The 14486-nt window shown below is 46.8% G+C and overlaps 1 protein-coding gene across 4 annotated transcripts; it reads left to right on the top strand.

The window, feature by feature from the left end:
• Window positions 1-7234: 7234 nt before the first annotated feature.
• MYCN (MYCN proto-oncogene, bHLH transcription factor) lies at window positions 7235-14216 on the top strand. Of its 4 annotated transcripts, none has more exons than XM_081189144.1 (3): window positions 7235-7856; window positions 9518-10434; window positions 12699-14216. In XM_081189144.1, exons 2-3 carry the CDS (start codon window positions 9624-9626, stop codon window positions 13295-13297), a joined length of 1410 nt encoding a protein of 469 aa, XP_081045270.1. In that variant the 5' UTR covers window positions 7235-7856; window positions 9518-9623; the 3' UTR covers window positions 13298-14216. The 4 variants fall into 4 exon arrangements, with proteins under 4 accessions (XP_081045270.1, XP_081045273.1, XP_081045272.1 ...); XM_081189147.1 differs by lacking the exon at window positions 7235-7856 and adding an exon at window positions 8258-8281; XM_081189146.1 differs by lacking the exon at window positions 7235-7856 and adding an exon at window positions 8329-8682.
• The last annotated feature ends 270 nt before the right edge of the window (window positions 14217-14486 follow it).

The following is a 14486-nucleotide window of genomic DNA, read 5'->3' on the forward strand; positions in this document are numbered from 1 at the left end:
TCTACTTGCGCTGGTGTGCTTTTGAACTGCTAGGTTGGCAGGAGCTGGGACAGAGCAATGGGAGCTCACCCCGTCACAGGGATTCGAACTGCTGACTTCTGAACGGCAAGCCCAAGAATCTCAGTGGTTTAGAACACCTGCTTCTCATGCTCTTATGTTCAGAGGCACAGGGAGTAGGAAGTAAAATTGCAGGTCTAAGCTACCTAGAGTGGCTGGGGCAACCCAGCCAGATCGGCTCAGTACAAATACAACAACAACAACAGCAACAACATACTCTATTCATTAGTCCCAAGTCAGACTAAAGCTGAAGAGCATAAAAATAATTCTGATTTCCGCCCAGTTTTGCACATTCTGACATTATTTATTTGCTGGCATTCACAAGGGATTAAAGACTGCTGCAAACGTCTCCCTATCCCATCAGGAATGCAAACCCAGAATCTTGAGCGCTACTATGAAAAATATTTCCTAAAACATATTATTGGCTTAAAGCTGATTTTTGCTTTTAATCCTTCCTTTTAAGCCTTTTTCCATCTATGCTTTGGGATTATGCTTTCAAGTAGTCCTTGGCTACTTTGAGGAGGAGAAATATTAGACACAGCTTTTTAAATAGGTTTTACAAATAAATAATAAAGACTCGTAAAGTGATCAGGGAGGAACGTATTTCTGAATACAATTTAATTTGTAGTTTTAAAAAAGAAAAAAAGGTGTTGATGCCTGTAGTTCAATTTGCAATTAAGAAGACTTAAAAATGAAATCTGAATTGGGTATTTTAAGAATATTATGACATTAGGCAGTATACGTAGTGTGTTTTCTTGGGGCAGTACCATTTCTCTTGTGGAGAAATGTGCTTTTATTTTCAGAAAAATGCTTGGAAAATATTCTTTTTTTCTTTCTTGGCAATCTTATGTGAAATAAGGCAAATTCTAGGGACAGCTGCTGGAGAAATTTACTTCCTCGCCTCTCTTGTTTGAAATAATAAGAATAATCTCAATGACGGGGGGGGGGATTGCACTGCTCTGCACAAGTCATCCACTACCAATGAGAGACTATGATGACTTGCTCAGGGTTAGTCTGTACTACTGGTTTATCCCATGCATATCCAATCTGGACATTTATAAAGGGCTGATTTGAAAAAAAACAATCCTGATGTGTTGTTTCTCAACACACCACTCTCAATACCAGAGCAGCACTGGATTGTGGGGTTTTTTTTAGGTAGGTGTGTGCTTGGTCCTCATTGGCTACAGCATGCCAACGTTTGAAGTTAGGGGGGTTGAAAACTGGGGTGAGGGGAGAAGAGACTGGAATGGAGACTGGAATGGCCACACTGCAACATTTTGTTGCAGACTCTACTTGTCTCTATAAATCCTATTATTATTATTATTATTATTATTATTATTATTATTATTATTAGGTACCTCGGGTTAAGAACTTAATTCGTTCCGGAGGTCCGTTCTTAACCTGAAACTGTTCTTAACCTGAGGTACCACTTTAGCTAATGGGGCCTCCCGCTGCTGCCGTGCAATTACTGTTCTCATTGTTGAACAGCTCTCACTGACACAAAGTTCTTCCTAGAGTTTAGTCAGAATCCAGAATCTCCTTTCTTGAAATTGGAATCCATTGGTTCAGGTCCTACCCTCTGGAGCAGCAGAAAATATGTGTATTCTGCACATGCCTAGGCACATACTCCTCTCCTGTTGATTGGCATGAAGTTTGGGATGGTGACGGTAGTAGGTCCCTTGTTGCTGGGTTTAATCTGGCAAGTGGGGTGCAGTCTAAACGGATCGAGGGATCTATATACAGTGGTACCTCGGGTTAAGAACTTAATTCGTGCTGGAGGTCCGTTCTTAACCTGAAACTGTTCTAAACCTGTGGTACCAATTTAGCTAATGGGGCCTCCCGCTGCCGCCGCACGATTTCTGTTCTTATCCTGAAGCAAAGTTCTTAACCCAAGGTACTATTTCTGGGTTAGCAGAGTCTGTAACCTGAAGCGCCTGTAACCCGAGGTACCACTGTATACCTATGCACGTGACCCAGAGCTTCCTCTTTTGGTGTGTGCATCAGAACACCCGCCCACCTCTCCCTACTTTTAGGGCTTTGCGCTTGACCTTGCTATGCCGTCGTGTGTCGTCTGTCATCGGGACAGGGGCACGGCAGGAATTTCCCCCACTTGGCTGATTGGCTGTTGCCATTTGGGTTTCGCCTGCCATGTAGCAATTCGTCACAACTTGTAAGGTTGTGGATAAGCAGTGGTTCAGGTGATAGGAATAGGAGAACAGTTTCACCATCCCTATGTGAAGGGTATTCCGTTAAAGGAATCCAGGGACTCAACTTGGTTTGGTCAACCCTGAGAGGGGGTTGTGCCCATGCCTGAGTCCAGGGGAGCATCTGGGGAGTGAACAGAGTCTGTTCCCTGGCTTTTCACCTGCCTCAGGTGTTCACCCTTGGCTGACCTATGCTGGTGCCCTGGGTCAGCGCTACCTGCAAGGGTGAAGGGAATTAGTCAAACCAGAGCCTATGCAACCACTCACTTTCTGTAATCAATAAAGTTGTGGTCTAAATTCTGCCAAAAACCAAAACTAAAATTTGAGTCAAATGTGTGTTTATTTAGAGGGGAGGTCTCTGGGTCTGAACACGCAAAAAGGTCCTCCTTTCATTCCAGCAGTGGAAGTTTTAATCTGAAACCTTAGGCTCAGAAACTGCTCACGTTAATGAAATTTCCCATCGCAAAACGCGCCTAGAACAATGGGGTGGGTTTCGAACGCTGATCCCATGTGAACGGATGTTATTCACTCCTATGGGAGAGAATACTATGTTGAGTTTAGACTCCTCAGTGTTCAAAGCGGCCCTGGAGGTCATTTAGAATCATAGAATCATAGAATCATAGAGTTGGAAGAGACCACAAGGGCCATCGAATCCAACCCCCTGCCATGCAGGAAACACCATCAGAGCACTCCTGACATATGGTTGTCAAGCCTCTGCTTAAAGACCTCCAAAGAAGGAGACTCCACCACACTCCTTGGCAGCAAATTCCACTGTCGAACAGCTCTTACTGTCAGGAAGTTCTTCCTAATGTTTAGGTGGAATCTTCTTTCTTGTAGTTTGGATCCATTGCTCCGTGTATTTGATGCAATAATGCTGGATCTCCAATGCAGGGAGCAACTACAGCATCCCTGATGCATCCTCTGCTTAAATACCTCCAGGAGATGTATTAGGACTTGTCTTCTGTTCCTGGTGTTGGGTGGCTTGGTTTTCCCTGGGAGGAATCCACCGAACACTCAAGACAGATACGACAACTTCTCCAAGTCATCACAATGTACAACTTCTCCTTGCCTGCAGACGTACCACCCATTACGATAACAGGAAATAACTTTTTTGCAGATGAAAGAGTATTATTATTATTATTATTACTTTTGCACTCTCAATATGCATCGGATGACAGGCACTTCGAGAGCAAACTGTAATACCTGAATCCCAAACTCCGCAGAAGCCCTGCTCCCAGATTGCTTTGCTGAAGCCTGCGAGCGTTCAGACTCAAGTCCTTTGTAATCAGGACACAGATGGCTTCTATGGGCCATTTCTGTGCAGTGCTGGGAAGCCAGAACGCATGGAGTGAGTTACTTCAATTACATAATGGTTTTGACAATTGTACCTAGAGAACCCATCATTAAGGGAAGCTTGTGTGCTCAACAAAGGGGAGGGGGCAGGAACAGAAATCAATTCAGCATGCGACCGGGAGACTGAAAATTTCCCTTCTGATCCACAAAGAAAACTTGGGTGTGTAAGTAAAAGAAACGCGTTCAAAGCTGCAGGTGGCTGTCAGTGAAACAAACTCCCATGTAGATTTGAGGTTGTAGCATCAATGTGATTTTTGTTTTGTTTTGTTACGGTACCGAGCGAGGCAGAAACCAAGGATAAAGAAGTATGGGAGCCAAATTTGATTACCGCAAGCATTCGGTCTGACTCACGAGCTTGAAAAACCAGGGAACAGGCAAATGTACAGAAGTTAATGAAGCCTTCAGCCTACCCACATCGTGTTCTTACCATTTGTGCGACACAAGACAAAGCCATACAACAGACGGGAGCACCTGTCAAGTCTCACACCACCAATGCCAGATTTTCTGCATGGCTTCAACAAAACAAAAAAAGAGGGATGTTTTCAACTAGAGCTGAAAGTTCAAGGATCCAGCAAACAGAAGTTTCTGGACCTAAGCCTCATCCTGGATGGCCAGCTTCTGTTCATTAGGCAGCTATGCCTTTTCTGAGGTATTAAGACCAGTGTGTGCCTGATAAATCTTCCAGCTGGACTACTGTAAAGCACTACATGAGGGGCTGCCCTTGGAGGCTGTTTGGAACCTGCAACCTGCTCAGCATGCAACAATTTCAACGTTACATCTAGGGAGCATGTAGAACTTATTTTCCTTGAGCTCCCCTTGTTGCCGATTTGTTTTGGGGCTGAATTCGAGTTGCTTGGATTTTACAATTGAAGCATTGTACTGTCTGGGCCCAGAATACCTAAGGGAGACAATTTGCCACATACTCCTTCCCACACCTAAAATCTGCAACTGAGGATATTTGTTTGTTTGTTTAAAAAATAAATTTTTATTGAAGGTTTCAAAAGTTTTTTTTAATCACAACAAAAACAAAACTATACAATAAACAAAACAAACATAAAAACATAAAAACACATATAATTTCGACCCTTAATTTCTTGTATCTTACTTTCTCGACTTCCTCATACCTCCCCTTTCTGTATTCCAATTTCTAATTAACTGTTCAGCAAATCCTTACTTATTTTTGTCTTAATTTCAATCTTACTATTTCTCTTTAACATATCCATTTTCAAATCCAGCGTCATTTTAACATTCATTGATTTTGCAATATTTCTTTAAATAGTCCTTAAATTTTTTCCAATCTTCTTCCGCTGTTTCTCTTCCCTGGTTTCGGATTCTGCTCGTCATCTCTGCCAAGCCCATATAGTCTATCACCTTCATCTGCCATTCTTCTAAGGTGGGTAATTCTTGTGTCTTCCAGTACTTTGCGATGAGTATTCTTGCCGCGATATTTGGACATTGTAGGCGCCAACTGGAAGAAAATATTGCCCCCCTCCCTGCACTTCTGCGGAGTGTACTACCCTTCCCTTCTCCCCCACCCACTAGTTTCTTTCTCCTCACCCAAATGCAGTAAGTTTTGGGTTGCTCAGCCACCCCATTCCAAACCTGTCCGCTGGCCTCTCCTACTGGCCGGCTGGCCTGCTTCTCCCCAGCTGCCCCAGCTCAGATGTGTTCAGAAATGGTGCCAAAAGCTGGGAAGCCAGCTGGGGAAAGAGGGTGGCGATCAGCTGGGGGACGGTGGCAAGAGGTGGGTGCCCAAGGGAGGAGCCAACTTGCAGAAAATATATAGGTAAAGGTAAAGGGACCCCTGACCATTAAGTCCTGACCCCTGACCGACTCTGGGGTTGCGGTGCTCATCTCTCCTTATTGGCCAATGGAGCCGGTGTACAGCTTCCGGGTCATGTGGCCAACATGACTAAGCTGCTTCTGGCGAACCAGAGCAGCGCACGGAAACGCCGTTTACCTCCCCGCCGGAGTGGTACCTATTTATCTACTTGCACTGGCGTGCTTTCGGCTTCTAAGTGGGCAGGAGCTGGGCCCGAACGACGAGAGATCACCCCGTTGCGGGGATTTGAACCACCGACCTTCTGATCGGCAAGCCCTAGGCTCTGTGGTTTAACCCACAGCACCACCCGCTATGGGGGATGGCTAAAAATGTAATTGGGGATGCCAAAAGAACCAGGGCCCCATAGAGTTAGTGCCTGTGTGTGGCATACCTTTGTGTGTGCGTGTTGCCCCCAACCCCAGCTAGTGAATTCACTTTTCGCTACAGGATTTTTTTTTCTTTTGGTACCGCAGAATTCTGTTAGGGTTGCCACATTTTGAAGAGCAAAAAAGAGGACGCGTTGGCCGACTTCTGCTTTTAAGTATGGATAGCTATGACAACTCTACCCATGAAAAAGAGGACATATCCTGGTGAAAAAAGGTTATACGGCAACCCTATACAGTGGTACCTCGGGTTACATATGCTTCAGGTTACATACGCTTCAGGTTACAGACTCCGCTAACCCAGAAATAGTACCTCGGGTTAAGAACTTTGCTTCAGGATGAGAACAGAAATTGTGCAGTGGTGGCCCAGCAGCAGCAGGAGGCCCCATTAGCTAAAGTGGTGCTTCAGGATAACATTTTCAGGTTAAGAACAGACCTCCAGAACGAATTAAGTTCTTAACCCGAGGTACCACTGTATATGGCTAATAAGGAGACTCCTTATTTCAGTGGGGCTTAACTCCCAAATAAGCCTCTGCAGGATTATAACCTTAGGTGAGTGTTCTCTTTTGAAGCAGTAGTTTCTAATGTCATGTGCTTCCAATTTGCCTCTTCTCTTATCTTGCCATTTGATTTTATTGCACTTTTAACTGTTTGTCTCCGTGTGCAGACGCACGTGCCCTTTCAGCGAATTCCATTCGGAAAGCGGGCTGTAAATAATCTAAATAAATAAACGAAAATTAAACAAAACAAAAAAAAGGAGAACGGGACCTCTAGCTCGCGCAATGTTTACCTAGCTTGGGTGAGGTCATACATGTAATACGTTTGCCTACGCTCGGATATTGTTCAGAACGCTTGCTTCTCTTTCTGCATCCGCGAGGGGTCGCCTTTTGCAGAGCGAAGCTGCTCTGTCCTGCAACCGTTGTGCAGGATTCATATACAATGTCGGAAGCCAAGGAGGGGGGCGAAAGACGGATGTACACAACTGGAGAGGCTCGGGGAATTTGGGGAGGCGGGGTGCATTATTTATTTTACCCTCAGCAGCCCCAGGGTAAACCTCTTCCGCAGGCACTTGTCCGTTTAAGGACGAAGAAGCTGCAGCTTCCCTCTTTCTCCCGTACTACGCAATCCCAGGTCAACGCATACTTGCAACAAAGCCTGAGACAAAGCCCAGGCAATTATCGTGTTCCACCCCACCCCACCCACCACCTCTCTCCCTCCCTGCTTCCTTCTGCAAAATTCCTCGCCTGAACGGAAGCTTTGCAAAATAAAATAAAAATCTTGTGCAAAAAATTAAAATAAAATACATTGGGGGGGGGGAGGTGGAAGAGGGCAGGATGACACCGAGAAGGAGGCGGGCGCTTGTCACGCACGGCGTTTATCTTCAATGAGGAGCTGCTCCCTGCGAGGTTTGCACCCGAGTAAACTTGCACCTAGATCCACCAGGTCGGTTGGCATTGCCAACTGGTGGTGCGGGGGGGGGAGAGAGAGAGAAAGAGAGACGCCTCCTCTCCTTTGCAAAGTGCGCGACCCACCCACGATCAGGCGGCGGAGCAAAACCCAGCGGGAGTGCGCGTCGGCGGCTTTGCATTTCTTTTGCAAGCGCCTCTCCTGCCGCCGCTTTGCAAAGAGAAGAAAAGAAGAAGCAGAGGGGATTTTGGCGCCAAATGCCTGGCACCTCCCCTGCTTTTATGGAAATCAGGGGGGTGGGGTTAAGGCTGGATCTCTCCCTCTCTCTTCCACTCCCCCCCCTTTCCCTCCCCGGGTGTGTCAGGATTTTTTTTTTATTTTTTTTGGGTAGTTAATAACATACAAGAGCTTCAAAGCCCACTCAGTGACAGTCATCTGTCTGCAAGCAAGGGTGGATGCGGAGGCTTAAGCCCGGCTGGAGGGTGGGGGGGTCGACCGGGCTTGCTGGTGCTCTGGAAAGTGCAAGGACATCCTCGGGCTTAACTCGCGCGCCCCCCACCCCCAGTCCTCTCTCCCTCGCCCCCCACGCACCCACCCATTTTCCGTGCAGCAGCCACCGCCATCCAGCAGGTAAGATGTGCCCGGGTGCGCGCGCGCAAAAAGAGCCACTTGGGAGAGGGGGGAAAAAAGAAGAGAATAAAATCTGTCTTAACCGATGCAGCCCAAGCCTCAATTTGGAGAGGTGGGGTGCCGTTGGGTGTGTTGTGGTGTTTTGTTTTGTTTTTGTTTGTTTGGAAGGATAGATACCTAGTGTCTCCTGATGGCTGGCGCGTTGTCTATGCGTGTGTTGTTTGTTGTTGGTTGTTTCCCTCATTCATCGCAAGCCAACCATGCTGCGGTTTATTTTTATTTATTTCCGCCGCCTCCCCCCCCCCCGCCCTCCCACCGAGCGCTTAAAACTGTTGATGTGGCTGCGCGAGGAGCTTGCGCGCGTCTGCGCTTTTGTGCCCTTTGCTGCGTTCCGCGCGAGGAAATTTAGCAAGCCTTTGGTGGAGGTGAAATAATAATAATAATAATAAATAGTGGCGATCTCTCGTGTACAATAGTGGGAGCGATCAGGGGGGCGGGGCAGGCGAGAGCAGCAGCTGGGATGGCTTCGTATCCGCGGTGTGGGTTGCTTTGGCGAGCTCCGGTCGGGAAAGCTTTTCCGTTCCGTGCAGTTATTATTGCTATTGATCCCGGGCTTCATTACAGAAAGGGGGAAAAAGAAAACCTCCCCCGCTTTCCTCTCCTCCCTCCCCTGCTTTCCTTTAATATCCCGGTGCCCGCGACGTCCATTCAGCATGGACGGGGTTTTTGTTTTGTTTTTGCTTTGGTGGAAACCTATTGCAGACTTTTACATGTCTGGACTGGCGCGATCCTGCTTTTTGCGCGCAGAATGGAGAGGTGCGCTTCGGTGCGTGTGTTGTCCGTTTTAAAATATGCCTGCAAAATCGTGGATGCCTGGGTTGGAACTTGTAGTGTTTTTCTGTTTAATTTTTTTCGCAATTTACAACGCAATATATATATATATTTTCCCCCCTTCCTCCCCAACCAGCCTGCCTGCCCACAATCAGTGTGGCGCAAAAACTTCCTGTCGCCTATATTGAGAGGCTGTGTTGGTGTGTGTGAATGAATTTCATTCTGTTGCATAATGCTGCTGCTGCTGCTTTGGGAGACTTCCTAGTTCGCCTTCCTACTCCCCTCTCTGCGTGTGGGTTTCTGGAAGCGCGCTTGGGAGTGAACGGAATGGCAATTTGCAAAGTAGCGCCGAGCGCGCCTCTCCCCTCCATTCCCCCCCCCCAACATCCGTCGTCCTCCTTTTCCCTCTCTCTGCGTAGCCTGCAGATGACAAAAGAGGGCAGAAACTTCCTCTTACTTTGCTCGAATATCCAGAGGGTGGGTGGGTTCTCCCCCCCCCACGGTGTCTGCCGCTGGATGAATTTCTCTCTGCATCTGTGAACATTTCCTCCCCTCCCCGGATTGAAGGGGGTGCGCCCCAAGGAGCAGACTTGAGAGACAGCAGCGTGCAGGAGTTGAAGACAAGTCCTTGTACATTCATATAGCCCTGTTCAGATTTTCCTGCTGTTTCTCTACAGAAGGTAGAAGAAACCCGGGAACTGTTGCTGTATGTGGGTGGAGAGCTTTTGTTTCTGTGGGACTGTATCACAGGATAGGTGTGTGTTTCTGATTTTTTTAAAAAAGTCTAATTTGTTTTTGTTTTTTCCCCCTCCCACTTCTCTCCTGCTTAGTTTGTGATCCTGCCTGGAAAGGCGATTGGGGGGGTGCATCTCCTTTCACACCAAGTGGGGAAAAAACAAAACACAAGATTTCTTCTCGGAAGGAAAGTACGCAGAGATGCCAGGGATGGTCAGTAAAAACCCAGATCTTGAATTCGACTCCTTGCAGCCTTGCTTCTACCCGGACGAAGATGATTTTTATTTGTGCGGTCCTGACTCTGCTCCCCCGGGGGAGGACATCTGGAAAAAGTTCGAGCTACTGCCTACACCTCCCTTGTCTCCCAGCCCGGCAGGTCTGCAAGAAACCCCCCCCGGGGGAGCCCCCGTTTCGAGTTGGGGCGGGGCGGGGACTCTAGGGGGGTTCCGAACCGCCGACCCTCTGGACTGGGCTTCGGAATTGCTGCTCTTGCCCCCGGAAGCGGACCTGTGGGGCGGCGGCGATGGAGGGGACTCCTTCGAGACCGGCTTGGGGGAGAACAGCAACCTGAACGCCATCATCATCCAGGACTGCATGTGGAGCGGCTTTTCCGCCAGCGAGAAGCTGGAGAGGGCAGCGGCCAACGAGAAGCCGCAGAGCAAAGGAGGAACAGCTGTCGCGCCGGCCACAGCTGGGTCTACAGCCCTCTCTGCTGCCGCCGCCGCTGCCGCCGCCACCGCCAGCAGCTCTGCGAACAATGGCAGCAGCCAGGCGCAGCTGAACAACTCTGTATCGGAGTGCGTGGATCCAGCCGTGGTGTTCCCCTTCCCTATGAACAAGAGGGAGCCGGCTGCTCCTGCTGCAGCGGCTGGGATCCGGGGGAACCTTGGCGGCGGCAGCGAGGCGGTTCCAGGGGTGGCGGCTCCTGCTCAGCACAGCGGCTGCCACCCAAGCGCAGCCAGTGACAGCCGGACCGGCAGCAGCTCTGGCGATGACACGCTCAGCGATTCCGGTAAATAGCCACATGCTTTCCCGCTCCATTGGGAGGGGGGGGGGGTGTTTCGACTTGCAACGCTCTTCCCCCTGCCCCTCACAGCAAGCCAGCACAGTAGCACAGCTGCCTTGCTTCAGTTGTGCCACCAGCCAGAGTGGCGACAGCTATGCCTGGATAGCTCAGTTGGTTAGAGCAGGGTGCTGATAACTCCCGGGGTTGCGGGTTCGATCAGCTGCATTGCAGGGGGTTGGACTTAATGGTCCTCAGGATTATGATTCTGTGAATCGATAGGAAGCTGGGTGGGTGATCACCAGTGGTTGGGTGGCTGATCACCAATGCTGTTGAATGATCCCAGTGCATCTCCATTAGGCTGGTGCATTTGGACAGAGCTGCCTCTTTACCTAGAGAACAAGGAAATGATTTCTTCTGGTTGTTTTGTTTTGTCTCCCAGGCTGTAACCTTTTCCTTCTTGCATCCAAATCATAGCTAAGGCTTATCCCTCCCCCCCTTTACACACCAAACCAAAGTATGCAGATCTGTATATTCCTATAGGTCATGTCTCAGTAATAGTAAGACTGAGTGGAAGTCACAGAATTCTAGAGCTGGAAGGAACCTTGTGGTTCTTCGCAGGAATATGCAGCAGGATTGAACCTGCAACCTTGGCGATTTTATCAGTACAGCACTCTTAACCAATTGAGCTATGCCCAAGGTGGCTTGATCTCCAGGCGAACCTTCTGCTACAAAGCAATAAGGTGGAAAGAGAGGTTTACAGCAGAGGTGGGAGGGGGAGACACCGGGAAGGAGAGAGGCCATTTGACTCCTGTGGAATTGAGGGAGGGGTAATGAATGCTGCTGATATTTATGCCCAGGAGCTCTGCAAAGACATGATACATAGGGCTACTGCGGTTGTTTCATAGGGAGAAAATGCTTGTAGAATGTAGTCTACTTGCATTATTATTATTTTTTAAAAAAAGATTAATAAATAATAATCTAGACTGGCTTTCCAAACTGGTAGGTGAGTTTAATTGCTTCCCTGCTAGAAACATTACAAAGCATGACCAGTAGGTGGCAGGGTACATGCCTCTCTCAGATCATTATTCTTATCAAAAAAGTTTCCCTTGGGGACTCCCGTTCCAGACAGTTGTATAGGTTCCTCCTACCTTACACACAAACTTTGCAGTGCTGATGATGGATGGATGGAAGAAATTCATTTTAAAAAATAAATCTGCAAGCCTACAACATATTTATGCTAAACATCACTGCAGTTCTGCACCTGGTTCCATTTCTGCTGCCATATATACTATATACAAGTTTTGCATGCAACAGCGTATTGTGAAAACACAAGAGCGATTTGCTCTTTTGTGCTGGGCATGGATTGTTTATTTTGCACGAGGCATCAAAAATTCATGCTTTCCCTCATCGTCCAGCAATTTAGCAGGTGTTTTAGCAGGGAGGAAATACAAAATGCTGAGCTACAAGTTAAGTGAAACATTTACACTCCTGGTGGGAGAGAGGGATGGTAATAAACACAGCTTCCCATATGTAAATGAAAGTATCCCTATGACCAGAATCATAAAGTTGACGAACAGCCTCCTGTTTCAAAACACTCGCTCCTCCCTTCATGTCTGCATCTTGACAGCTTTGAGTGAAGGAGCATTTCCTCCCAACAGCTGTCTTCCTGGCAGTAAACCAAAACTTTGGCTACCAACTGGAAGAGCTCTGCATTCCCTGTTAGAACAAATCCAGCTATTGTTTGGTTTCCCAGTCCCTTTTCAGTCAAGCAAGATGTGCGTGTTTGTACATTTAATGTGCATTGTGTGCCTGCTTGTATTGTCCGTGCAATTTAGAGCACAGACTGGTAGCTTAAAATTCAAATTAGGGTATTTCGTTTCCAGATTTATTTTCATCCTCCTATGATTATTTGGGTTGCAAATTTATTTGCTTTCCTGCACAGCTTGAAATCCAGTGCTTTGTGCTATTTCATGTGGATCTAGAGCTACATCTTGGTTACAAGACCTGCAGAACTATATAGCATAGCATGTAGCCTCTAAGGCACATGTATACAAAGTCCTTTCTCTTTTACCTTTAAATGCTGTTTCCCTGCCTCCACTGCCTCTTTTGTGTTGCTTAAATATTTATACATGGGCATTTGCCTTGGGAATTGCTTTCATTTCGCACACATATATGCTAATTAATGCTAAATGCTTGAGAGCCTTCTGGTGTGCTTTCCTGAGATGGTAACATCTCCCTGTTTCTTCTCTCTCTCCCCGATGTGTTAAAAGATGAAGATGACGAAGAGGAGGAGGACGACGAGGAAATCGACGTGGTCACCGTGGAAAAGAGGCGGTCCTCATCCTACAAGGCCGTGACCACCCTCACGGTTGCGACGCGCCCCAGAAGCGCCACCTCTTTTGCCTCCGTGAGAACTCAGCCAAACGAAGTCCTTCTAAAGCGCTGTGCCCCTATTCACCAGCAGCATAACTACGCCGCGCCTTCGCCTTACATCGAAAGCGAGGAGGTGCCGCCCCAGAAAAAGCTAAAAACTGAAGCGCCCCGTCCCGTCAAAGCCATGACCCAACCCAAGGCCAAGAGCTCCAGTCCCCGAAGCTCCGATTCGGAAGACAGCGAGCGCCGGCGTAACCACAACATCTTGGAGCGCCAGCGGCGCAACGACCTGAGGTCGAGTTTCCTCACGCTTAGGGACCATGTGCCGGAACTGGTGAAAAACGAGAAGGCGGCAAAAGTCGTCATCTTGAAAAAAGCCACCGAGTACGTTCATTCGCTACATGCCGAGGAGCACAAGTTGTTGCTAGAAAAGGAAAAACTGCAAGTCAGACAACAGCAGCTGATAAAAAAATTGGAGCACATGCAGACTTGCTAAAAAAAAGAGAGAGAGATATTAAAAAAATAAATAACAGCGTTGTTTTTTTGTTTCGTTTTTTAAAATTGTCTGATCTGGACAGCCACTGCCACTTTGCACATTTTTGATTCCTTAAAGAGAGTTATGTTTTTTGACGTTAAGAATGTTGGTTTTACTTTTCAATCCAGTCTCCGAATTGGAAGAGACTGCCAAACCGTGACGGGGATGCCTTTTGTATTTCCTCTTAGAACTGTATATGTTCTTTATCAATGTTGTGAGCCTTTGGATCTGCTTATGACATCCAGTTCAGTTTGGAAATATTCATTCCTTTTTAAATGGTGCTTATGTTCTACCAGGTGTTATGGGGCAAAACCATTTTGTACCCTGGGGGGGAGGGCGGGGAGAGAGTGGGGAACAAGCCACACCTCTGTAAATAAAATACACACCCACACTTGCCTTTTGTACATGTCTTGGGTTATGAGAGGTGACTTTTTGCTACCAATATTAGACTGGAAGTTCATACCTAAGTACTGTAATACCTCAATGTTTGAGGAGCATGTTTTTGTATGCAAATATATTGTTAATCTCTGTTATGTACTGTACTAATTCTTACACTGCCTGTATACTTTAGTATGACGCTGATACATAACTAAATTTGATACTTATATTTTCGTATGAAAATGGTTGTGGAAAGTTTTGAGTAGATATTACTTTATCACTTTTTTGAACTAAGAAAACTTTTGTAAAGAAAATTTACTATATATGCCTTTTTTTCCTAGCCTGTTTCTTCCAGTTAATGTATTTGTTAATGTTTGTTGCATAGAACTGGGTAATTGCAAAGTTCTGTGTTTAATTTCTTCCAACGATGTACATTTAGTGCTGCATCTTTATAGCACTTTGAAATACCTCATGTTTATGAAAATAAATAGCAGTTAAATGATGTGTTATACTTGCTGCTTTTTATAGACATTTCTCTACGTTATTTCCGTCCCTTTCATTGATAGAAAATAATGCCTGCAAAAAATGTAATACAACTTAGTATTGCCTGTAATAAATTGCTTGCTGAGCAAACTTGAGTTAGAATTCAATGCTTCCCAACCTTGAGTCTCGGTCTGTTTTTGGACTACAATTCCCATCATCCCTGACCTTGTTAGCTAGGGATGATGGGAGCTGTAGTCCAAAAACAGATGGCGACTCAAGTTTGAGAAAC

Source organism: Podarcis bocagei (genome assembly GCF_964188305.1).
Source record: "Podarcis bocagei genome assembly, chromosome: 3".
Lineage (NCBI taxonomy): Eukaryota > Metazoa > Chordata > Lepidosauria > Squamata > Lacertidae > Podarcis > Podarcis bocagei.

What these genes read in the sequence shown, in the direction of transcription:
- MYCN (XM_081189144.1), top strand. Translation starts at nt 9,624, where the DNA reads ATGCCAGGGATGGTCAGTAAAAACCCAGATCTTGAATTCGACTCCTTG. An exon ending in TGACACGCTCAGCGATTCCG is followed by an intron (nt 10,435 to 12,698) that starts GTAAATAGCCAC and finishes ATGTGTTAAAAG; the next exon opens with ATGAAGATGACGAAGAGGAG.